A 25,622-nucleotide genomic window follows, 5' to 3' on the forward strand; every position below is an offset into this window, starting at 1 on the left:
TGTCTGTGAACTGCCGTCTTTAGGTCTCTACACAGATGTCTGTGGTTTAAGTCATGGGCAGTCAGAGATTTTTCCTTTAGTGTTGTCTTTGCTGTATTCTCCATGTTGTTATGCAGAAAGGTGAATGGTCATCCTAGCCTCAGGTCGCTGCACTCTGAAGCAAAGTTCCATAGGTTTTTCTATTTCAGAGCATCAGAAAAGATTTCATACTCTTGTGCTGATCTGTGCCTCACCACAGTATTATCACATAGGTCTCCAGAAAGTTCCTGGACTTCGTGGCTTGCTTGCTCTTCTGACATGCAGCCTGAACTGTAGGACATTTTATACACAGTTGTGCTTTTCAATTATGTCCAATCAATTCTATTTACCACAGGTGGAAATCCATCCATCATCTACCACTTACCCTGGTAAATTCAGGGTTGCAGGGGGGCTGGAGCTAATCCAACTGACATTGTGTGAGAGGTGGGGTACACTCTGGACAGATCGCTAGTCTACTGCTGAGTTTGAAATACATCTCAAAAAAATTAAATTAAACAGGAGCCACCAGACCAGTGCTTGGAGCCACAACACAGATCTTGAATATGTTTGTAAATGAGATTTTTGAATTTTTCTAAAATTCTTAAATGTTTTCACTTTGTCATTATGGGCTAGTAATTGTAGATTAATAAGTGGGAAATTTTATTCATTTAAAGTCTACAACACAATATGTTCAAAAGGTGAAGGGATCTGAATACTTTCTGAAGCCACAGTATTTCACAAGTTCTGAAAATGCACATCTGAAATTATTCATCTGGATGTCATATATTAAAACAACAGAGCTGCTAAACTTAGCAAAAATAGACTGCAGTCTGTCAATGCTGCTCTCTGCATATTATTTGCAGGTTCTGCATCTTCAGCATCCAATACTGATATGTAATTGCTGGCTGAGAATACTGTTTAGGAAAATGTGTTTATCTTCCTTCAGCATTAAAGCTAAAATGAGTGTTAATCCAAATTGAATTGCAAATGTTCAGGTACATCTGAGGACAAGGGGGGGGTGGGAGAACAAAGTAAGAAGCTTTCTGAGTGAGATAATGGCAGTGTGCAGGCAACAGTTGAAGAGTTTGGTCAGTCTATGAAAGAAGTGCACATGATCTCATTAATGTTTGTTGTAACTGAAATAAACGGGGAAAAGGTGCAAACGTCATGTGTCTACTTTCCTAAAAAATGTCTGGCTTACTGGTGAACAGCTTGAACTTCTAGTTTAATAAACAAAGTAATGGTTAAAGGACTAATGATGATGAATAATGATGACCTATGATGTATGATTTTTTGTGAGGGAAGAGGACAGGGACATTGGGATTGCCATTAGCTCAACCAATAACTAATTTGAAGTTTGATGAGATGTGTACTGATTAAAAAGATTGCTTAACCTAAGTAACATAGATACAACCTATGTATCTCAGATAGATATCCTTCCTTTGCATCCTGCTAAATCTGCAGATGGTGACAGCTTGGCTTTAGAATAAAGTGCTCCAAAGCGCACATATTTAATTCACTCTCAGCCTCTGCTTTGGTATCAGGTAAATTAACAGGCAGATGTGGTTGGCAGCAATTTCTCTATTGACCTATATGCATATTTGATGTAGTTTTGAAAGCCGACTATGTGTAACATTTGAAAATGCACATATCTGGTGCCCTGCAGTGGCAGGATGAAAAAATAAATTGTGTTCATTAAATGGTCCTAATTTTTTTGAGACAGATGCTCATATCAACATTTTGGAACTGCAAAAGAATGAGAATCAGCCGACTGTATTGATTTTTGTACATAAACAATAACAATATTACTTCAAACTTACTTTGGGGTTTGTGTACTGCAATTATTTATTATTCACCATGACTAATACATGTCCTGAAGGCAGCAGTAGGGCTGCTATACTATTCAACCGGACTGCATGCAAAATTAGAGCAGCATTCAGAAGGAAAATAATATCAACAAGCACTGAAACATTAAAAAAAAAGGAAAATGTGATTATTATCCTTTAATATTTACTTTATCATTTCAGTGATCTTTATGGAACCTAAATTCCAAAATCATGTCACTATATGACTTTTCTCTGCATTTAAACCCTTTTCAACACAAATTCTGGTTTGAATTTCCCATTAAGTAACTAAGCTTCTGGTGTATTTTATGTCTATCACCGAAAAGCTCATCATTAATATATGGTTCACACCATATTATCAAACATTAATATGGTGTGCACTAGTACAAGTAAGTGAACACACACCATAGTCTGATCTGCCTATCATCCTGAAAATAAAGGGCTAACATCAATTTTCATTGGAATTTTTTTTTCTACAAGCAAAAACTTGTGCCATCAGAATCATTTTTTATTCTAGGATTATAAAAATCGGTCTCAAACCAATTTGTAGCATTCTGCTTTGCTCTTGAAATGAACAACTACACCATATTTAGATTCACATGATATCTTCGTATTCACTAATTGCTTTTAAAAGGTTAAAAAAAATGGACAAAAGCAAGAAAAAAGTGGGGACATTCTAATTTAGATCATGGTGCGTCAGTAAAATGCTCCTAGACTGACTAAAAAGACTTACATCTCTTTATGGTGATACACTGTGCCTTACTATTCAATTCAATTGTATTTGTATATCACTATGTGGATAAAAACATGTTTAGGAATATTCTCTGATAGCTAAGCCTTGGGAGGATTCTAAATTCTGCATATTCTTAAAAGTAAGAAAACACAGGCTTCTATATTTATAGCATAGCAATCAAATGCTCATTATTTAAAGACAGTAAGTAATAGTAAACTATTTAATACCATCTAGCATCTTTACTAGCATCAGTGGGGGTCTTACCATAGACTCCTCCTCCCTGAATCACTCCCCTATGGGGCAAAATCATTGTCAAGCTCAGGAAAAATAGGTTAGGAGTGAATTTGTTTTCCAGTGATGGATGACTGATATCAGTCAAGCTGATAAGACAATGCAGATGTCCTGAGTTCTCCTTTTGCAAGGCTACAGCATCTCTGCCCCTCACAAAGTGCTCTGACACCCCCTGCTGGCAGCTTCACATATACATAATACAACACATCGTCTAAACTTAAACCATCACCACCAACAGTTATTTAACTGGCCTAAATAATTTATATACATCTATGGCCCTGTTTCATCCAGAGCATCTACTCATTTTACTTGGTGATTAATATACAAAACATATCTAAAAACTTCCCCATATATAGGACTTATTGCTGAACACCCAAGCAGCCTACTACTTCACAGTATGAGTATAGCTTATAGTGTTTCTACCATTTTCAGTTCTTCCTCTCTATCAGAAGCACTTCAAATGTCACCAACTGTATGGGGAATGAGAGGTTAGAGGGTCCATCAGAATGCTCTCAGAAATGATTATGTAAGTCATGATTCAAATGTTGCACAGCAGGTGGTTGTTCCTGTACCAGGGGAAAAAAAAAAACAAAACAAAAAAAAAAAAAAATCAACATTTTTAAAGAACAGAGTAATTCAGTCTGAAAGCCCCTCTAAATGATTGTGCAGATGTTTAGTGCTGTAACTGTCCAAAATTAAATGTTAGCCATAAACAAAAGTAAAAGAAGTGCTCCCTGAAAATGTAATCATATTTACTTATATGGAACATACTACATACTAACAAACATACCAACTTATATGGAAGTGAAGAAAAACTATGTTTTAAAAAGGGTCCATTATAGTGCATCTTGCATCTACAGATACAGATACAAAGCATCTTTTGTTGAGCAAATCTGAGTCAGTATCTAGCAGCAGTCTACAATGTAGTTGTCACTGTATTGCTGCCTCCAAAGTACAGCTGAGTTTTGGGGTCTTACACTTCTGCTAGTAGTAATATGCACATCATCAAAGCAACAGAGAAAAGAAGCAGTAGGTAAAATCACCTTTTAAATCTACACATAAACTGAGCAAGAAACAGACTGAGAAATCAGAAAACCGTATTTTACTTGAGACTGCTTTATAAAGTATAAACTTCTATGGGCAGCCCGTTTAGAATAGAATATTAAAACAATTAGAAACTGGCATACTATATGGCAACAAGGCTATGAGCCACTTTAGCACCTCAAAGACCAGTTTTGAAACATACTTATGTAATGACAAACACAAATGTCTGCTAATATATCTCCTTAAATCATTATATGCCCAGTCACACCAAAAGGAGGAACAGGGAAATTAATTTGGATATAGGACTCCAAGTCTTGAAGGTTAGTATTTGTATCCCCCTGTTTCTATTTTTATTTTATTGTAATTTTTTATTTAATTTGAATAAAGGCAACATTCACAAGCTGTACATACTTTGTGAGCACAATATGATAATATCTGGCTTTTAGGATGGCAGAGCAGGTGCCCATTTTGCCCAGTTGGTAATCCAGCAATACTCAAAGATCAGTACCAACAAACAGGGTGTGAATTCATGAAGCTAAGCTCTACATGTAATCCCTGCACACACTAACATTCCCTCCCCAAGCTAATTTGAAATGCTGATGTGACCGAGCACCTAACAATAATTCAAGAGGAAACCTTATACCCAAATATTATACAAGGGAAACAGGCAACAATAAGTAAAAATTTTCTGCTTTGACTTGATCATTTTGGACCGTCACTGCAGCACAGTCTGACCAGTCAGTGGATCACCCTCTAAAGGAATCATGTTTTACGTCCACAAAGACAAAACAGCACCCCTTGAGTATGTATGGCTTAGTTTGTCATTTGTGTTGGTGCACTCAAAGAGTATGTTTCAGACATTAGGAACACCAACCTTCACTGACAGGACAATTACCAGCACATGCAGTGGTATATAAATAGCCATTGATAATAATATATCTCTTCATATACTAAACAATGACTGATTCAAGCAAATTGATTCACTACAACAGCAAGTTGTAACAGCAAGTCCCAGAGGATGAATTCAAATAAAGAAGAAATTTGGCTCAAAATTCTCTGTTAAAAACAAGCACTAACAACACTATTGGTAATGTAGAGCACATTCCTGAAACTGTTTTGTGCAGTGGTACCATTTCCCTATTTCAGCATCACACAAGATTTGTGTTTTCCAGAGTAGCTACAACACAGCTATTTGTTGTTTGAGGAAACCCAAACAGAATACACAAAGATCCCAACATCCCCATGCACCTCTACAGACCAAAATGTTGCACTTGTAGTAATGGTTATGACTCTCTCTGGCATTTTTCCCCCATAAACCATAGCTGAAAGCAACAATTTTCATCTTCATTCAAAGGTGGTCAAAGATAATTCTGCTTTTTACAACTTGGTGTTGTTATACAGGAGCCTACAGCTGGCAACTGTGTAGGATTTTCTTTTACAGTTTCCCATTTTCTCTTTTGCTGTAACTTCAGCTGTCAGATATAGTCTAAAGTGTATTCTTTATACTGTTCCCAAACACAATCTGTATCCACTCTATAGCTCCAACTGCACCTGACTGCTATTGCTAAATCTAAGTCCTAAAGTGAACCTGAGGCCTGGAGCTACTTTTTCTTTGCTTCATTCATTTCTGACCATTACCATACCAGGCTAAATTACATTTGAAAATAAAACCTGAACTCAACCCCAACAACACACCCCACAACAAAATGGCCCTAACCTGACCTAATACTTGTCAAACCCTGTCAGGAAGCCTAACTCTACAACTCTACTTTTATTTATGTAATTCTGTCCAGGAATGTGACAAAGCTTTGCACTGCGAGAGACATTTTACAGCTAAAAGTGTGCTGTAAACATTTTTCCACAGTGCTTATTTTTTACCAATATCACGTCAGCAAAAAAATGTGATGTATACCATGATATTAAAACCAGTGGTTGAATGATGGCCTGAAACTACAAAATTAAATCCAACTTTAAAATAAGCCTGAATTATCTTTTAAAAAGATGAGGCAGAGTGCAAAAATGTGTATACCATAAAAGTACAATGTGATGCCTCATCACAAACTGACGAGCTCTACCGGCGCAAGAGGATCTGGGAAGAATTGTCTTTCAGTGTTGTGTATATCTACACTACCATCACTTATCAGGGTGGGAGCAACGACTCAGCTGTCCTTGAAAATGAGCAGTCTCAGGTTCACTTGCAGCAACATAAACCACACATGCCCAAGAGATTGTACAGCTTCAGCAGATTCACTGAAATATGTCATGTAAATGTAAAGACATATGTCCAGAGACCAGAGAAAATGGCTACAGAATTTCTCACCTCCCCATGGCAATGTTGCACACATGGCTCTTCATGCTGTTGGTCCAGACTCGCCCTGGACCGAATTCTAACTTGGCAAAGAAACAACCTTGACTACTTCATCAGCAGAAGCTGAGAAGTGTGGGAGTGGCTTGAGCCTCAGGAGAGGCAGAGAAAGCTGCGGGAGGAGGTGAGGGTGCAGACAGGTGTAGGGAGAACATAGTAGTAGGGATCAGTGAAGGGCAACAGGAAGAGGAGGAACAGGACAACCCCCAGCAGGTAGGAGGAGAGGATGGTGAGGCGGTTGGGGTGGTCAAGGGCTGCACTGATGGCAGGGAAACCCATGTAGTTACAGAAGGAATGGCAGAGGACTGGGCCTATCAGGTGACCTGTAACACATAAAAAGGAGGCAACATCAACACTGTGTTGACCAGTTTACAGTGTGGGTATATGAGAGAAAACATCTGAATGGAGACTGAAATGAATAATCACAGCTGGAGCAGTGTGATGTCTACTGTGCTGAAGCATTATGCTTTTTTTTTTTTTTTTTACAAAAAAACTTCATGCATCACTACACAGATTCACAGGTTGCTTTTACAGCATATTATGCATCTCTTTCCCAGGTAGATGATGTACCATCGTGCACAGCCATCCAAGTGATATAAAGGAGACCTGAACAGATGGGGCGGCCTTATTTCTCCACACGCAACAATGGGCGGTGGGTACCCATCATCCTTTCGTCATTTCACCAATTGTTCTCTCTTGGATAACTTTTAGTAGGTACACTACACATTGGGAACACCTCAAAATACCTGCCTTTTTGGAGATGCTTTGACCCACTTGTCTACCATCACAATTCAGTCCTTCAATCCTCAAAGTCACTTTAAATACTTTCAGTTCTTGTCAAAGTTAGATCCTAAAGCCTGATACATACTCCACGAGAAGCAAGAAGCAAGTTGTTAGTTTTCTCAAGGTGGCGAGAACAAGAAGAGAACAAACTGTGTTCTTATTCTCGCCAGGACATTTCATACGCCCACTGCAGCTTACATCGCGCACGCTAAGCATTGTGGGAATCTGACAGAAACTACAATACAGCGGATAAGATCTCAGATGCTCCTCCGTACGCAACCTATCCTCTAACCACAAATTATTTGCCATTTGTTTCTTCATACAAGATGTGTTATAAAGATTTTCATACTTCCTCACCATGTCAGGCAGCTGTTTGTCAAAACTATCCATTGCTATGACAACCGCCAGCTGAAAAAGCAGGAAGACAACACTTCCACTTTCCGCATTAACCACGCCCACTTCAAATTTCTGACCAATCACACAATAGTTCTCAGAGTTCTTAGCTTTTGATACTAACGCATTCAGAGGGAAGAACACACCACAACAAACTCAAACCTTCGCTGTTTTTAACACTGTGACTCTGACCCTGTGCAAAACAACACTGCCTCTTCGCTCTGGCAGCCACTGTTTCACACTTTCAACTGCAGGAGCTCCTCCATGGTTTTTTGGTTTTTAACCTTTGTTATCTGGCTGGAGCTTCTTTATAGACACACTTTGACAACACAAGGTAGAGAAGCTGAAATAACATTTGAGGGGGGTAGTATAGCTGAGAGCAACTATTTTCAACTGATTTATCAAACTCTTAGTTGACACACCTTTAAATAAATAAATTTTTAAAAAGTAACACCAAGACAAATAAACCATAGATGTTATGTTACACTCCAACCTAAATTCTTCTTACCTGTTCTAATGAAGATAAAGGCAGTGTATGCCCCAAACACTGCTGTGTAGGAGAACTGGAACACTGTTGTAGACCAAACAAAAGACAAAAAGTCAGCTTCAGCTTCATCCTGCTGCTGTATCTTCCAGGCAGACTGGAAGTCACAATGACTCTAAACTATTCTGTGAGAAGATGATACATTATTATACACATAAGTTCTTACCTGCTGAGAGGAAGATTCCTGACAGCGTACCCTGTCTGAATCGTAGTAGCTCAATCACATGATGGAAGTGAGCTGGAATAGATAACAGCTTGAGAGACCCAGAAATGCAGCAAAATGACTCAACTGTGCATCAAACATATCAGCAGCAGCTATTCAATCAATACTAAAAATGTTGAGATATATATCAACATTGTGTGTGCTAATGTTAACACTAAGTCAGTATTACTGCTACTTGGAATCCAAACTAAATTTAAACCCCAACAATAACGAAAAAGTTAGTGCTTGTCTAAATGTTCTAACGGTCATGTGGTACATATTGTGTTTTTCATATTTTTCTTCATAGTTACTGGTTTACATCATTTCCATGTAACATGAAAGACTGAAAAATCTAAAATTTGCAGTACCATAAATAAAGCAATATGACCATTCAATTGTGTCATGCTTGCATCCACCTGATAAATTTTAAATCTACTACTCACCTCTTTCTTAGCTGATTTTAGACTCCTAAATTTTAATAAAGTTTATCTACCCATCTTTCTATCACCAACTCCTAGGAGAAATTTCAAGTCAAGTCAAATTTTATTTACATAACCCAATATTACAAATTAGTGTTGTGCAATAAAACAAACTGGATACATATTATGATAAAAAAAAATCCCCTCTATAAGAATAATCAACTAATGCGCAATTTACCTCAGATTCCATCCAAAACTGAATATAGACCTTTAAGTTAAAAGGTACCCTGATGTACCCACCATAACACACGGTATGTATCCCTGAGGTCTAACAAATATGCTGAATGTGATTTCTTCTTTGTTAATGGTGTTACATGCAGTGAATTATCGAGATAGATCATTATGAAAAAATATACCCAGATGGTGAATAACATGTACTGTCATGTACTATCACTACTCACCCACTCCAAAGAAGAGAGGGCAGGTAAAAATGGCAACAGAAGGGCCAGCACAGGGCACCAACATTGGCAGCATGCAGGCCCTAAATACCAACTCCTCTGTTAACGGTGCCACCACCTGATTCCTCAACCAGCGCATATCACTGAAACACAGCATCCAGAACCATGGGTCTGCACCAGGTCAAACACAAAGAACGAGGTTATTAGCTCTGCTGTAGAAAAAGCAATTCATTATAGTACACTGGAATTTAAATGTCAGTGTAACAAGTTTTGGAGCAGTTTGAAAAGACTGAAAGAGGGCATAATTCAGCATGTCAGTAGTCTCACCAAAGGCCACCCTGATCCCATCTATGAAGCTCCAGGGACAGTCCATTGCCAACTGCATGAGGGGGCCCAGAAACAGGACCTGAAGCATATGAACAGGGTCTAATTTTACACAGGAGTATGGGTTTGACTGCTTATCAGCAGCAGTGGTGGACAAAGTACTCAACTTCATTACTTGAGTAAGTATAGACCCTCCTGGTCAAATATTACTCCAATACAAGTAAAAGTTGCTCAGTCAAAATATTACTTGAGCTAAAGTACTGGCATATGTACTTTCAAAAATAGTATTCAAAGTACTTAAAAAAATCTGAAAATGTGTTTTTTCACAATGCATTTTTAAATGAGTGCAGTCAAGAATATGTCTTACATTGTAGGTATTATTTGCAGTATTTGTACTAGTTCACTGGATTGAATATTACATATAGACTAGATTACAATAACAAGACGTGTTTATACAGAATAGACAAATGGGAAACAGAGGAAACTTTCCTTAGTGTAAACTTAAAGTCACTAGGATTTAAAGACAGAGGTGGCACAGTTTCAATGAAATTAAACACAACCTTTTTATTAAACATTGCTGCAGCAAGTCAATCAAAGTTAGCACTTACATTTTTAAAGTATTGAATATTAGACAATTCACGTTAGAAAAAGTAGAGACGTGTCTAAACATTAAACTGAAATGAAACCAGGCCCACATCCGGTCTAACAAACGACTCATGTTAGCAATATTAAACCAGGACAAAACAAAGACTCGACCAGGACTTAATCATGACCACCCACGCACAGCACAAAATGCCTTATCTGAGCGCGATATGGTAACACCAGTGGGACAAACGTTCGTCTTTTTTTTTCTTGTCAGGTCGCAACCAGTGTTCAAAGGCGCATACCGCCAACTACTCTACCGGAGTGTGTATATTTAAGGTGTGTAAGTGGGACAAACACATGCAAACAAGAAACATTTTGAACACAGTCAATTGTCTTTCGGTTTCTTTAGACAATTTCTTTGCAAAACTACTGAGTAGCGAGAGTCTTTATAGAAATGTAGTGGAGTAAAAAGTATTATATTTAACCTTCAAATGTAGGGGAGTAAAAGTAATAAGTTTCCCCAATAAATACTACTCAAGTAAAGTACAAATTCTCAAAAACTGTACTTAAGTACAGTACTCAAGTAAATTTACTTTGTTACTGTCAACCTCTGATCAACAGCCAAACTGTAATAACTAACTTCCAGTTTCTTTGTGAACAACACTTTTTCTTTCACCTAATCTATAACAAGAGGCATGGACAGCAAATTTTTTGACTGCATATAAAGTGACATTCGTGGTTAAATACATTTGTAAATTAAGGGAATGAGGAAGATATTTCTTACCATGGTGAGTAGAAGAGGAAGGATGATGGCTGGAATAAGGCCTTCAAAGCGGATCCCCATGAGGGCCAGTAATGACGGGCCAGTCTGACACATAATCGCACATAAAAATAACTAAACAGGGTCTGTCTGATTATACAACAACTAATGTGTCAGACAGCCACATGAGACAACAGAGTACACAGATTAACAAATGTAATCCTCAGGTATAAGAGCTGAATGTAGAAGAAAAGTGTCAGTGGTTTCTGAGACACAAACTCACCCTGACACCTGTGAAGTCTCTCCATGCCCACACAAAGAGAGGCGACAGACCTGAAACGATCAGGACACTGGTGAAGCGTCTCTTTATCACGGTGGGGTGATCCCTGAAACAAACAGTACAGACAACAATCACACAGCCATCAAAACCACAGAGGTTGAGGTACACAATTCCAGCTGTCACAGCAATACTTTCAGCAGCCAAGGACTTTACCTGCCCCTGACAGGCTATTTTCTGTGTACAGGATGTTACACCATTCACACATTGTATTATTTTAATGTTTTCTGCTTTCTCAAATATCCTTCACAGTACTATTGTTCATGACATTTTTACTTCTTCTATTACCGGTGTTTAAATATGGACTATTTCTTGGTCTGGACCAGTAGCCTTCTGGAGTATTTACTAGTGATGGGCCACAGCTAAGAAATATTCCAGCACAGTACCTTGTGTAAAACAAACCATAACAACATGTTGTATTCTTAGCTTTAGCGGTGTTGTTATACTAAGCCATAATAAAACTGGGCTGAGGGAAAATGCGATCAACATTTTTGGTTCTCTCTCTATATTATACACATGTTCATCTTACATTTGTTAATAAGACTGTTAATATTCATGCATGCACCTTAATATATCGTTTCTTTTAGGGTGCACTAATGTACAGTGTATCATAGTATTAGTTGTTACAGTGTATATAATAGTCTCTAATCTACAGGCTAGGCTCTTTTGTGTTGTTTTGTTTGATTCAGTTTATTTTTAATTCTTAAACATATGTTTTATTTTATAGTCCCTTTAGCTATGCATATAATTTAACCTATGTCATAAAGTGGCAGCGATAACCATTGTACAATAACTCTATACACGTTTGTACATTTGTACCTTTATAGTTAAATCCTTGCACTCCTACTGCAATAGGAGTTTCAGTTCCCTTCTTTATTTTAAACCTCCTATCTTCCTGTCTTAAAAAGTTTTACTTTATTTTAATTCTTGTACATAGAGAGAGCGTGAAACAGAGTCAAACTCCTTGTTTGTGTGCACAAACTTGGTTAATAAAGACGATTCTGATTCTTTAACAAATGCCTCGTACACCTCATTGTTTTTTTTTTATTTTTAGGAAGAGGCTGCTGCAACAAGGTAATTTTCCTCGGGGATTAATAAAGCAATCTATTTATAAAAATTTTTTGTCTATTTGAAGATTAAAGAAAGACTAGCTACAGTAAAGAAGCAAAATCAAAGCTTACCAAGACTGTCATTCGCGATCTTCACTGAGGGCTATAGTTGCATCTCCCTCTCTAAATCTCAAGTCTACAGAAACAAAAGCGGCTGTACCGGCGGTAACTGTTGTTCATCACAATGAACAGTAAACCTCCCACCTATCTGTGCTTTGTGGAAAATGACATACACAGTGCGCACAAGTGGGAGATGTGAATGAGGCGACTACGCAAATTGCACCCCTGAGGCTGCCTAACAGGTCAGTCCGGACATGTCTGAAAACCCATTTCACGACTCAAAATCTAAATCCTGGAGCACCTCATCTCTGGCCACACAGCGGCGCTGCTGGCGTCACTATCAAATGCAGTGAAGGAAGCTGGATAGAATGCCTCTGATTTAGCCTGCTTAACCTAATTTTGCTGGTTTGTGCTCAGGGTCTAGCCAGGAAACAAAAACATGTCAAATTGAATCACCTACTGCTCATAAAGAACGTCCACAGCTTACCTCGGCAGGTCACTCCTCCAGACATAGAGACTTCCAACATAAGAGCAGGCGAGCAGTAGACAGGACATCACGGACACCCAGCATAAGCCTTCTGGAGGTATAAATTCGCCATGGCTCTGTTTCACCCCCTCTGTCACAAGGTTTGGTGACAAATCCTCCTCCTCCGGCATGACGACTGTCGGCTGAGACTAAACCAAACAGCTACTGGGCACCGCGGGGGCTGCTGGAGCATCTAACGAGGTAAAGCGTCCACCAACACCACGCGTGAAATTGTCAATGTTGTTCTTTCGGGATGTGAGCTAACCTGACTAGCTACAGTGCTAGCTGCTCCGGCGCTGTATATCTACGTCATAACGTGTTTGTCTTCTTCTTCGGCGGTGTACGGCGGCTGGGCATCATTATTGTTGCATTAGCCTACTGCCACCTTGTGCAGCTACTTCCTTTATTGTTGTCAAGTTCGTGTTATACCCCCCAAACAACCATTGTTTCATACATGAGCTCAAAAAAGTTTCAGTTTTACACTCCAGGCTACAAAGATCGATGGATCCAAAGCAGAGTTCTTGCCAGAGGTGAAAATGTCTCTAGATACATGGTTAATTGATTCCACTACTATTTTACCTGAGCCAAGCTGATGCGTTTTTATTTAAATGTACAATTAAGTGCATCTGAAAAGACAAGTAAATTTTAACCATGCACATGATGGGTTTCATTTGTACATTTTCAAAGACGTAATTTAACAAATTGTATTAGCAGCTAAAAACATCACTGGATCCACTCATAAAAATTTGGCAACACAAAAGGCAGGGCAAGGCAGATCAGTCACAATAGGTATATATATATATATATATGTGTGTATGTGTGTGTGTCTCTCTCTCGATGTATATATGTATGTATATATACATATAAATATATATATATATATATATATATATATATATATATATATATATATATATATATACACACACACACAGTATCTCACAGAAGTGAGTACACCCCTCACATTTTTGTAAATAGTTTATCATATCTTTTCATGTGACAACACTGAAGAAATGACACTTTGCTACAATGTAAAGTAGTGAGTGTACAGCTTGTATAACAGTGTAAATTTGCTGTCCCCTCAAAATAACTTAATACACAGCCATTAATGTCTAAACCGCTGGCAACAAAAGTGAGTACACCCCTAAGTGAAAATGTCCAAATTGGGCCCAATTAGCCATTTTCCCTCCCTGGTGTCATGTGACTCGTTAGTGTTACCAGGTCTCAGGTGTGAATGGGGACCAGGTGTGTTAAATTTGGTGTTATTGCTCTCAGTCTCTCATACTGGTCACTGGAAGTTAAACATGGCACCTCATGGCAGAGAACTCTCAGAGGATCTGAAAAAAAGAATTGTTGCTCTACATAAAGATGGCCTAGGCTATAAGAAGATTTTCAATCAAATTGGTCTGCATGGCTGCCGTCCCAGAAGGAAGGCTCTTCTAAAGATGATGCACAAGAAAGCCCGCAAACAGTTTGCTGAAGACAAGCAAACTAAGGACATGGATTACTGGAACCGTGTCCTGTGGTCTGATGAGACCAAGATATACTTATTTGGTTCAGGTGGTGTCAAGTGTGTGTGGTGGCAACCAGGTGAGGAGTAAAAAGAAAAGTGTGTCTTGCCTACAGTCAAGCATGGTGGTGGGAGTATCATGGTCTGGGGCTCCATGAGTGCTGCCGGCACTGGGGAGCTACAGTTCATTGAGGGAACCATGAATGCCAACATGTACTGTGACATACTGAAGCAGAGCATGATCCCCTCCCTTCAGTATTCCAACATGATAACAACCCCAGACACACCTCCAAGACAACCACTGCCTTGCTAAAGAAGCTGAGGGTAAAGGTGACGGCCTGGCCAAGCATGTCTCAAGACCTAAACCCTATTGAGCATCTGTGGGGCATCCTCAGACCGAAGCAACCTGTGAAGCTCTGGTGAACTCCATGCCCAAAAGGGTTACGGCAGTGCTGGAAAATAATATTTTGTGACCACCATTGACACTTTGGGCCCAATTTGGACATTTTCACTTAGGGGTGTACTCACTTTTGTTGCCAGCCGTTTAGACATTAATGGCTGTGTGTTGAGTTATTTTGAGGGGACAGCAAATTTACACTGTTATACAAGCTGTACACTCACTACTTTACATTGTGGCAAAGTGTCATTTCTTCAGTGTTGTCACATGAAAAGATATGATAAATTATTTACAAAAATATGAGGGTGTACTCACTTCTGTGAGATACTGTGTGTATACGCTACGAAATGGAGCAACTATCAGTCACCTCTTGTACATGGATGACATCAAGCTGTATGCCAAGAGTGAGCGAGACATCAACTCACTGAGCCACACCACCGGGATATACAGCAATGACATGGGAATGTCATACAGACTGGATAAGTGTGGTTGGATGATAACAAAGAGAGGGAAGATTATCAGGACTGATGGCAGCATAACAGACGTTGAGGAAAGCTACAAGTACCTTGGAATCCCACAGGCAAATGGGAACCAAGAAGAAGCCACAATGAAAGCAGCCACAGCCAAATACCTACAGAGAGTAAGGCAAGTCCTAAGAAGTCAGCTAAATGGGAAGAACAAGGTCTGAGCTATCTACACCCTGCCAGTCATCAGATACCCCGCTGGCATAATAAGCTGGCCGAAAGAGGAGATACAGGCCAGTGATGTTAAGACAAGGAAGCTCTGTGTCCTTGCAGAAAAACATCAAGGGAATTAAAACAAAGAATATTAGAATGGAAAAGTCCTATAAAATGGAAAAAGAGAATCAATTGACAGCACATTTCATGGAAATTAATAATCTGCTCTCTTATCTGAAATATGTGGGAAGTGAGAAGATATGTTTGTCAAAGGAGGGAGAGAATTCTTACTGAATTCAATTTATTCAGTGTTTGTTCTTGAGAAACTATAAGAAAGGATGTATTTGGGAACCTCTGCTAAATGTTGTCAGATTTTTCTGGAAGTAGGGTTACAGTTAGGGATGTATATTTTTAGAGTACACCTTTACAATGTACAATACATTTTTTTTTATTTATCATCATCAAAACTTTATACACAGACACGGTCCATAACATGCCAAAAAAAAAAAAACAGACTCACACTTACAAAGGCAGAACCCAAAATGTATACAAATCTATATTTAGAAACATGACGTGATTTATTTATTTATTTGAGTGACTTAAACATTTGAAGCCCAGAATTTACCAGGAACACATGAAGGCAACACAATATTCGTGCGACAAGTTGTTTTTTTTTTCTTTTTGTGAGCGAGCGGGCGCGTGCAAGAGAGGTGTAGGCGTGTCCCCTAGCTGTCTGCTGGTGTAGTCGGTAGTGATGAACATGAATCAGTCTCCGATGTAACATGAACGGAGCAGAGGCGATGCTACCGCTTCGTGTGCTCCACGGTTCTTCTTCTACTGCCCTATTCTCTGTCTTTACGTTTCCTGGGCGTTACGGGAACTGACCGAACCAAGACACACGCACACTCTTACATCTAGCAGAGGAATTACGCGCAGATCCGAGCCGGTCCTGGACCTCCATTGGCAAACATCAGCGGGTATGGGCCTGTTTATCTGATTTGTCTCAACACCTGTTTTAATGCAGCAGATCCATCCACGAAAGAGCAAGTGGCAGCAGATGCCTGCTGTCTGTTTTATTGCATTGGTTTGAAGGTGAACGAGGTTGTAATCACCTTCTCATTTGTGGACGTTGACTTTGTAACCTTTATTTAGGCTGAGGTGAGGCTTTGAAGTGAAGTGATTGGTAAGGGATGTGAAACTGATGGAAGTGTGGCAAAATATGGCTTTAAGTAGAGCTTTTTTGTTCTTATAAATGGCTGTGAGCCTTTTTATTGAGGTCTTTACCTCTACATCACTGCTGTTGCTGCGTGCATCGCAGGGAAATGCGTGTTTGTGTGTAAGGTGTCTGTGTGTGTATGCGCGTGTATGCGCGTGTGTTGTCTGTGCGGTGGAATCCCCCGTGTACAAGCCCCGCCTGCATGCGCTTTAAAATGGCACAAAAGGCTGCATAACACTCATGTTGATTTTGCCAAAACTGGAGGAAATATAAGGTTTTGCATGTGCGCTGCGGTCATTTCCTATTTCTCCTTATTTTGTGTTTCCTGTTTCTGAACAAATGCCGATCATGTTGCTACATCATTATATCTTAATAGAGAGAAGAAGAAATAGGCGTTCATCGTCAATGCATGGCCCTGGGAAAACGTAATCCGCTGCAATCTGCACAGGCAGAAAAAATAAGAGACGCCACGCTGGACTCGCATTGGACCGGATATAAAGCATTTTTGGCGCATTTAAATGTTTTATGTACAATTTCCCAATTTCTAGATGGTTCCAGGGTGCATGATAAGATTTGCTCTGATGAATAAAATGAGCTCAAAATGGTTCACAACACAAAAACTAGTGACAGTGTTTTGGTAGTATTGATGATCCAAATACATTATAGTTTGCAGAATAATTAGTTGTAGCTTGCTGGGCAGATGAGCCTAAAACATAGATCCCTGTTGGCAAATATTCTCAGTAAAATCAGCCAGTATTGTCTGCCTCTGCATTGGCATGATGCACTTTAATTCATATTTAAGTGCAAAATAGAATAAATGGAGTCTGGGGAGGATTACATTTATTTTACCCAGCATTTAATATGTAGCATTTAATGAAACAGTCTCACTTTAATAGAAGACACAGATGGTGGATTAAAGAGCCTATGGTAGCTAATGTTAGCTCATTTTAGGTTCAATTCAATTCAATTTAATTTATTTGTATAGCACCAAATCACAATACAATCATCTCAAGGCACTTTACAAAAAAAAAAAAAACCAACAAATCCCTTATGAGCAAGCACATGGCGACAGTTGAGAGGAAAAACTCCCTTTAACGGAAGAAAAAACCTCCAGCAGAACCAGGCTCAGTTTGGGCGGCCATCTGCCTCGACCGGTTGGGGTGAGTGGATAGAGCAGAGAGAAAAGAACAGCAACCATAAACAACAAATAGACACTGCAGGTTGGTGGGACCAGTAACTGCAGATCAGCGATAAACAGCTCCAGGACCAGGGACACCTGCAGAAGGTATGAGAGAGACAGAGAGAGACAGAGAGAGACAGAGAGAGACAGTCAGGGACAGTCAGGGACAGTCAGGGACAGTCAGGGACAGTCTAGGCCCACACAAGTACAGGGAGAACATGCAAACCTAGTCTAGGCCTATAGCAGCATAACTAAGGGATGGTTCAGGGTTACCTGAAGCCAGCCCTAGAGAAGAGAAACTAATATAGGAGAAATATGATCTCTCTTGTTAGTTCCTGTCAGGACTCTGGCTGCAGCATTTTGGATTAACTGGAGGCTTTTTATGGAGATACTGGGACACCCAGATAGTAATGAGTTACAGTAATCTAGCCTTGAGGTAACAAATGCATGGACTAGTTTTTCTGCATCATTTTGAGACAGGATGTTCCTAATTTTGGCAATGTTGCGCAGGTGAATACTGATACACAGTACATCTTCTTTCACCTTCTTTCTATATTGCTGTGTAACAGACGTGGGTTCTAAGACTTGAACCTTCTCTATACTTATGCCACTGTTGCATTGTTGTTTGGGACATAAAATGGTCAGGCCAGTTGTAAACTAACAGGTCCTCCAACCTACATGTAAGGGTTTTTGTCCCTACCCTCTGATACAACCCACGGGAGCATGTCCTGAAACAGTGGTTCTATGTTGGCAGGCAGAATGGCAACAACTCTGCCAACCTAAACATCAAAAAAGGCACACCAGCAGGCTTAGTAGACCTTCGTCCTCATGCAAGCAAGCATCAAATCATGGTTACAATTGTCATGATTTTTTATGGTACAGGCACAAAGACAACCTGATAAGGTTTATGGAAGGTTTAAGGTTTATGTGTTAATAACATGCACTTTAGCTTGTGGAACAGTCATTATTCTTATTAAAAAAAACATCCAAGTTTTGCACTGGAACTGAATACTAGCCCCTCTGAAAATAAAACATGTTTTTTTACATGCATACTTTGCTAGCGGTCTGTTTTCAATCCTGTTATTGCTTCTAAATGCTATCCAGCACCAAGTGTTGATTTTACAATGGTACAAAACAATTGGTGGGATTATTCAGCACATGCTATGTCATTTAAGTTCAAATAAATGAAAAAGAAAATTTTTCATAAGTGAGTGCTCAAGCAAGCACCTGCAGAATTCATTATAATATGAAATAACAGCATTGTATTATAATCTCCCTTATGTTAAAAATCAGAATAAAGAAATCTGGGAAAAACTGCCAAAAAAGTTATCAGTCAGATTACTCAGATTACTAGTCTTCAGTCTCTCCAGGAGAAGGCCAAGGATAGTTCTTTGTGATAGATCTGGTTCAAAGTGTATACTGTGATCTTGTGACAGATGATACATGTGTTAATCAGTTGAGATCTTAGGGTTTGTCCACCCATCCATTATCTATACCCATTTACACCTATTCAGGGTCATGGGGATCTGCTGGAGCCTATCCCAGCTCTCTTTGGGTGAAAGACAGGGGTACACCCTGGACAGGTCACCAGTCCATCACAGGGCCACTTAGATAAACAACCTCACACACTCACACTCACTCCTATGGGCAATTTAGAGTCACCAATCAACCTGACATACATGTTTTTGGACTGTGGGAGGAAACCAGAGTACCTGGAGAAAACCCACACAAGCACAGGGAGAACATGCAAACTCCACACAGAAAGGCCCCTTCTTGGTGTGAGGCAACAGTGCTCACAACTCATCCACTGCTCTGTCCCTTAGTGTTTGTACAAAATCATATAAGCCATGAATGTGACCCTCTTTTGCACTGCCAGCATATCCTTGGGAGTAACAGTAATGGTCCTAACTTTAGAAATGCTAGAAGCATTATCAAGACCAAATCATATTAACTGTTCTTGCTGTCCTTGTGATTCAGCTGTTTCTAGACACATTTTCAACATGAGAGGCTCTCAAGTCGCAGACACTATTCATTAAACCAAAGTAGAAGCTATTACTTAGTGCTGAGACAGCAGTCGCATTATCAAGAACTTATTAAAGATGTGTGGAGACTAATACACAATAACTAACTGCCCTACACATGAAGAATTGAATTCTGAACCACACCCTGTAAATACAGTAGTAAATATACCCTGGTCATACCAAACAACATTATTGTTTGTTAGGTGTATACATGGTGATCATTATCTCCAAAACCTCAAACAAGAGATTTTTGGTGTTTAAGAAGTTTTCTTTATGGACATTTTTTTTAGGGAACTTTTTTTGAAATTTTTTTAGGAAAGAGATTTTATGTATATGTGTTTGCATGTGACAGCAATAAACATGTGACAGCAAGATTAGGTAATGCAGTAGCAGACCACCTGTTAGGGTCTCCCACAGCTCGGGGTCAAAATGAGAGGAAGTGAGCTCGCAACAACAGAAAGCTTAGATAGTTTAAGCTGCTCATATTATTTTGCATTCTCTGAAGTCTTGTTTAAATTAATTTCAATATTAAGCCAGTTTACTTCAAGGGTGGAAACACTGTACAGATGGAAAGGGAGTATTTCAGTAGTACTTAAGAAAGGTCAATTAGAGATTGTTTGCGCTAAGATTGTCAACACAGAAGTTGGATTTTGCATGTGAAGGAGGATAGCACCATGGTGCGGATTGACTGTATAATGGTCTTTCACCTGATATTAATCTGCAGACGGTTACTGGAATAAATACATTTGATTATGGGGCCGTTGCATTTAAATCTAGAATTATTAAGTGTATGCTCTAAACCTTGCACATTTGGATCTCAGTGTACTAATTAGGTAGGTGGAACTACCAAACTTTTCACAAGCATGGAGTCACTGGTGAATTCATGGAAAATTAGATACTCTCAGGAGACTGCTGCAACAAGGCAAGGGTCATGTAATGTATTGTTCCAGTAGCTGCTAACTAACCTACTATTACGTATGCTATATTGTAGCTGCCATTATACACTTGCAAGCAATAGTTTACACAGTTCCTGTGAAGCAAGTTAGGAAGAAGATCCAAGTTCATCCAAGTTGTGTTATAACAGGAAAATTTCATTTAGGATTTTAAAAAGAACTCAAACAAAACTTAAATTCAAGATTTGCTCCTTCATTTTGTTTGGGGACCCATGCTCACTTTCACAACGCTGCCACAGGAAAGTAGGGGATTTGGGGTTGAGAAATATTTTGTTAAAAAAAAACATTGGTGCATCTTTACCTGTGATTCATTTTCAGGAGTTACATGTTGAAAAATGCAGAATCATTTCCAGTTATCAAAAGACTATTATGTTCTATTTAGACAGCTCACAGGCCTCTGCCATACTTTATGTTACATAGTAACAATCATTATGTAACTGTATGTTGAGCCACTGAGCCCATAGCTGAACATTTAGTTGATCTCAGTGCCTAGCTAAATAACTGTTGAGTCATTGGTATCACTTAGATATCTTGTTATTGTCCAGTGGAACTACAGAGCAATAACACTTTTACTGACAGTACCTTTAAATATTATATTAGTAAACATCAGTACAAAATCTCAGCATCAGCCTAAAAATAGTAACCTTCAGGAAGCCATGATGGTGGTATGTTGGTGTGGGTGGTATGCTGGCTTTTCTGTCAGCGGTTTCTCTCTTATTGACTGTTTTTTGAGGTGCAGTATTTAATAATAAGATGAGAGAACTGAGGTGAGAGTCTTATATATTCCCTTTCACTTTCATTTCCACCCCAAAGATTAGATGTGTCAACAAATAGGGTCATGTGAACTGGCCTTCTTTTACATTCAAATAGACCCAATGAGTGCTACAGGTGCATCCTCTGTCTCTCTCTGAGCATTTGTCATTCTCGCTCTTTTCCTCATTTTACTGGAGACAACAGGCCTATATAGGAGCAGACCAGATTGATGGACATATTCTCAACAACCACATACACATACGCGCACACATGCGCAGACACACACATACACTAGATACTTTGCTAGATATTGGGGTTTATCATCATGCAGGGAAACTTCAAGATTATGTAAGGTATTACACTGAAGCATATGGAGTAAGATGCTAGGTGATACAGTGGGAATATATAGTCACAATATAAGTTATTACATACACATTTTGCTAATGTTTGACAACCTCTCAAAACAATTTACGTCTCAACTGTTGTGTAGTGCTAATTAACAAACATTACCATGTTAACACATCAAACTAAGTTGGTGAGCATGGAAAACATACTTGCTTAAACATCATGTTAGTGCTGTCATCGTGAGCATGTTAGCATGCTAACATTAGCATATTGCTAGACAAATTAAGTAGTATTGTTCTGATTATGTTTCTGGATTTTGATGTCCTTAGGTAATGTTCATGGTATGGTATAGTTTGCAGTCTTGTCTTGATTGTGCTGTCACCAGTATTCAAATTTAGAGAAGCTTGTAATTGTTTTGAATACAAATATTTTTAAATACCAGAGGTGCAACATGACAGAGTGGAACTAATTTCCATTAAAAACTGTATGTTACCATTACTGTTCCCATCATCAACATTCTGCAACAAAGCATAACCAAAGCAGCATCTAAGCAGCATAACCAAAAGAGCAAGCATAGGTTACTGTGAATTTTTAGTGATGTAGACTGGGCTGCTTGGTCAGGGGATATGACACAACTATTACCCAGAATCTAAAGTCTGCCATGATGCCATAATGAGCATTGTGAAGGTTAGTGCATTTGGTGGCAAAGTCAGATTTCATGGAAATGAGTGGAAAGTTAAGTTTCCTAAAAAAAAATGTCCATAAAGAAAACTTCTTAAACACCCCAAAACATCATTTAAACAACAACAAGCAATAATGGAATGAAACCAAATGTAAGCAGAAGGAAAACACTGGATTAGGCAGTGGGGGGAGGGCAACATAACTGTTCATTACATTCGCTTGTAGGATTTGTACAGCATTTGTCTGATTCTCTGTACTGCTTTCAAATATTAAAGCATAAGCAGTCTGTGTATGAATTGCTGTTTTATACCGTTAAATGTGTCTGCTCTTGCTATGATCATTTTTAGTGATAAATTATATTTAACCAGACAATGACACATTTTCTTTGACTTACCACCCAACAGCACAGTCTCATTTCCAGTGTCTAAAAATACATTCGTAGACAGAAGGAGAAAATCTGTAGTTAAACAGGTTGAATAAGAGAAATAGTGTGATGAGTTTTGTCATGAGGCCATAATTCACTACTTCATTTGTCAGAGTATATTTAGCTCCTGTTTCTGGGAGAGACAAATTTGACTCTTTCTTAGTTTCTCTCTCACATACTCCACACACACTCACACTTTTCTGGGAGTAGGCAGTTAGAGAGTGACAATGAATGTTGAGAGTAGAGGAATGAAATAGAATGGATTGGGGGGGATGTTGAGCTACAACATCAAAACCATTTATACATATGCAGTTTTCTAAATCTACATGATTTCTACAATATACACTATATACATGATAAAAATCTAAAAATGATCATGTGCAAGAGGGAGACAACATCTACCAACATTTTTGAACTTGATTGCTTATATTGAAATCATGATTCTGTTGCAACTTACTTCTTTTAATGTCAGTTAAAAGTGAAAAATTCCAGTCTGAGGTAGCATCATTAAATTGCCTGAAGATATTCCATTTACAATGACAAAAACGGAAAGCCCTCACAATGGAAAAGTTAGAACCAGTTGTCATTTTTACTTTTTAATTGACCTTTTCCTTTCCAATATGTTGATATTTTCAGGCTAGGTAAAGGCACTTAGAATTTACTCCAGCCTTTGGTTGTAAGTTTTGATAACATACTTATAGTAATTCATTAATAAATTGATTTCCATATTTCTTCTGTGTCTTTGTTCACTTAGGTTCATATTTAGAGTTTGCACTACTGCACAAATGTAGAATATGTAGAACTATAAAAATAAGACCCAAATTGTAATAAACCTGAATTATTCTTTAAAATTTTGATTTGTGTAGTTGTGTTGATTTAGCGATGCAATATGACGCATGTTTACTGTCTTGTGCAGTTTTTTTGCCATATAGGCTATTGTATTGCAATGCATTAACTGCTACTGTATGATATGTTGTTTAGTGTCATATCTGGGGACATGCCTCCAACTGATGTCTGCAGTCTTTCTCTGTTGTAATTCTGGTGCATGGTTTTGGTTAATTGAATTTGTTTAGTACACAATGTAGTGTTATATGCAGTGTTGTATAATATTGTGTGTTTAGCATAAGCACGAGCAGCAGCAGTCATTCCTACTATAACCACTCCACTCTGCTCCTATGGACTGTATTCTCTTTGTCTATTTCTCTCCATTATTCTCTCCTTCCTTTGTCAGACAACGTCTCGTTTCTCTCTGTGTCTCTCGCTCTTGCGCTCTCTCTCCACCCCCAGGTTGTGGCTATGGGTTGATTAGAAAATGCGTTGTACAGAACAGGCAATCCATCACCCTGCCAAAGTCTGCCACTTCTGCACATGGACTTGCTGAGACATACTTCCAAACATGCACGCACATGGTCAAACATGCAATGACACACATACTCACCGTCTACCTTGCTCCCTTGTTTCGGATTTCCCTTCTCTCTCTATCATCCACACAAGTACGTTTAAGGTTTGATGTCTATTTTCCAGGACAGCCATATCTCACCCCTGTTTTCATTTCCTTCCTTCACTTTCACCTTGCCCTTCAGGCCCACTCCTCTACCTCCTCCTCCTGCAACTCCCTCTCCTCCTCCTGGTTCTTCTCTACATCCACTCATTTGCCCATGGCAGTCATGCGTCTTTTGCTTTTATACATTATCCTCATGGTAATTCAACTCAGTAAGTTCATTTATAGGGGAGAGACGGAGAAATGTTCAGACAGACATTGTGCTGTGGTGATAGCTTGTTTTTTAAAAAGTCAACAAATCATCTTATATTAAAAACAAATAACAAACCTTTTATCCACCTTCTATCATCTACGAAGTAGTTCAGTGTCGTTCTCAGGGCTGGCTGTTTCATACCTCTACAGATAATTTTTTTATCACATAGCTTTTTTTTTCATTTTAAATACTGAGGCCTCCACTGGTACATGCAACAATATTTTAATGTAGTAGGTGTAGTGATTATACTTTTTACTTTTTGTCAATACACTGGTTATTTTGTAATGCAGTTGGTCATTGTTTGTACTGATGATTCAACCGGTAGAGTTGTATGGCTGATCTAATAAAACTAAAACTACTGTCCCAATATTCATCAAATTAGTGCTGATGTTGTAGCTGGCAACAATATCCCCATTTTCTTCAGTTTAGCAGCCGGTGCTGTTGTTAGGTTATATTTGGGATTCTAATAGGTGGAAGTCTTTTTTTTTTTTTTTTTTTTAACCAATTATAGAATCCTTCCATCTAAATATTCATTTACACAAAATCTCAATTCACCATCAAAGGTGACTTTTATTTGCACACGTATGTTCAGGTACAGTATGATGCTGTCATACATAAAATAATGCATGTGAGGCCCAAACATGACACCACTATCAAACCAGGACTAGAAGAAAGACAGAAAATGAAAACATCCATCCATCCATTATATCATCATCATTACCCACTTATTCCTATTTAAGGTCACCGGGATCTGCTGGAGCCTATACTATAAAAACTTATAAAACAATATTTTTAGACATAATTTCCCCTGTGGGAACTAAGAAGCCCCTGAAGTTCCCCACAAACTATGTGGCATTCTGCCACCCAGTGGAAGTACTCCTATGTGTTTCTTTTTTTCTTCCTCTTTCTGTTATTC

The 25,622-nt window shown here is 38.8% G+C and overlaps 2 protein-coding genes across 8 annotated transcripts in view; one reads left to right on the plus strand and one right to left on the minus strand.

The window, feature by feature from the left end:
• Positions 1–12,959, minus strand: rce1a (Ras converting CAAX endopeptidase 1a). Of its 4 annotated transcripts, XR_003295154.2 has the most exons (10): positions 12,757–12,959; positions 11,047–11,149; positions 10,788–10,871; positions 9,422–9,500; positions 9,098–9,265; positions 8,182–8,253; positions 7,980–8,042; positions 6,251–6,618; positions 404–3,452; positions 1–309 (listed from the first exon to the last, which is right to left on the minus strand). XR_003295154.2 is itself a non-coding variant. In XM_026298772.2 (8 exons), the coding sequence occupies exons 1-8, from the start codon at positions 12,924–12,926 to the stop codon at positions 6,389–6,391; spliced, it is 969 nt and encodes a 322-aa protein (XP_026154557.1). In that variant the 5' UTR covers positions 12,927–12,959; the 3' UTR covers positions 5,398–6,388. The 4 variants fall into 4 exon arrangements, 1 of the variants encoding a protein (XP_026154557.1); XR_003295153.2 differs by having other exon boundaries at positions 1–3,452; XR_003295155.1 differs by lacking the exon at positions 12,757–12,959 and adding an exon at positions 12,282–12,496 and having other exon boundaries at positions 1–3,452.
• Positions 12,858–25,622, plus strand: part of peli3 (pellino E3 ubiquitin protein ligase family member 3) — a 24,527-nt gene continuing 11,762 nt past the window's right edge. The window contains exon 1 of one of the 4 annotated variants that reach the window (XM_026298770.1): positions 12,858–12,996. The gene's annotated coding sequence lies outside the window, so the exon portion shown is untranslated. Of the gene's footprint in view, positions 12,997–16,087; positions 16,357–25,622 lie in introns of those variants that run through there. The other 3 variants (XM_026298768.2, XM_026298767.2, XM_026298769.2) reach the window with 3 other exon arrangements.

This window comes from Mastacembelus armatus, chromosome 18 (genome assembly GCF_900324485.2).
Source record: "Mastacembelus armatus chromosome 18, fMasArm1.2, whole genome shotgun sequence".
Classification (NCBI taxonomy): domain Eukaryota; kingdom Metazoa; phylum Chordata; class Actinopteri; order Synbranchiformes; family Mastacembelidae; genus Mastacembelus; species Mastacembelus armatus.

What these genes read in the sequence shown, in the direction of transcription:
- rce1a (XM_026298772.2), bottom strand. Translation starts at nt 12,926, where the DNA reads ATGCCGGAGGAGGAGGATTTGTCACCAAACCTTGTGACAGAGGGGGTG. An exon ending in TTCCTCTTCTACTCACCATG is followed by an intron (nt 9,501 to 10,787) that starts GTAAGAAATATC and finishes CATATGCTTCAG; the next exon opens with GTCCTGTTTCTGGGCCCCCT. An exon ending in TGGGATCAGGGTGGCCTTTG is followed by an intron (nt 9,266 to 9,421) that starts GTGAGACTACTG and finishes GACCTGGTGCAG; the next exon opens with ACCCATGGTTCTGGATGCTG.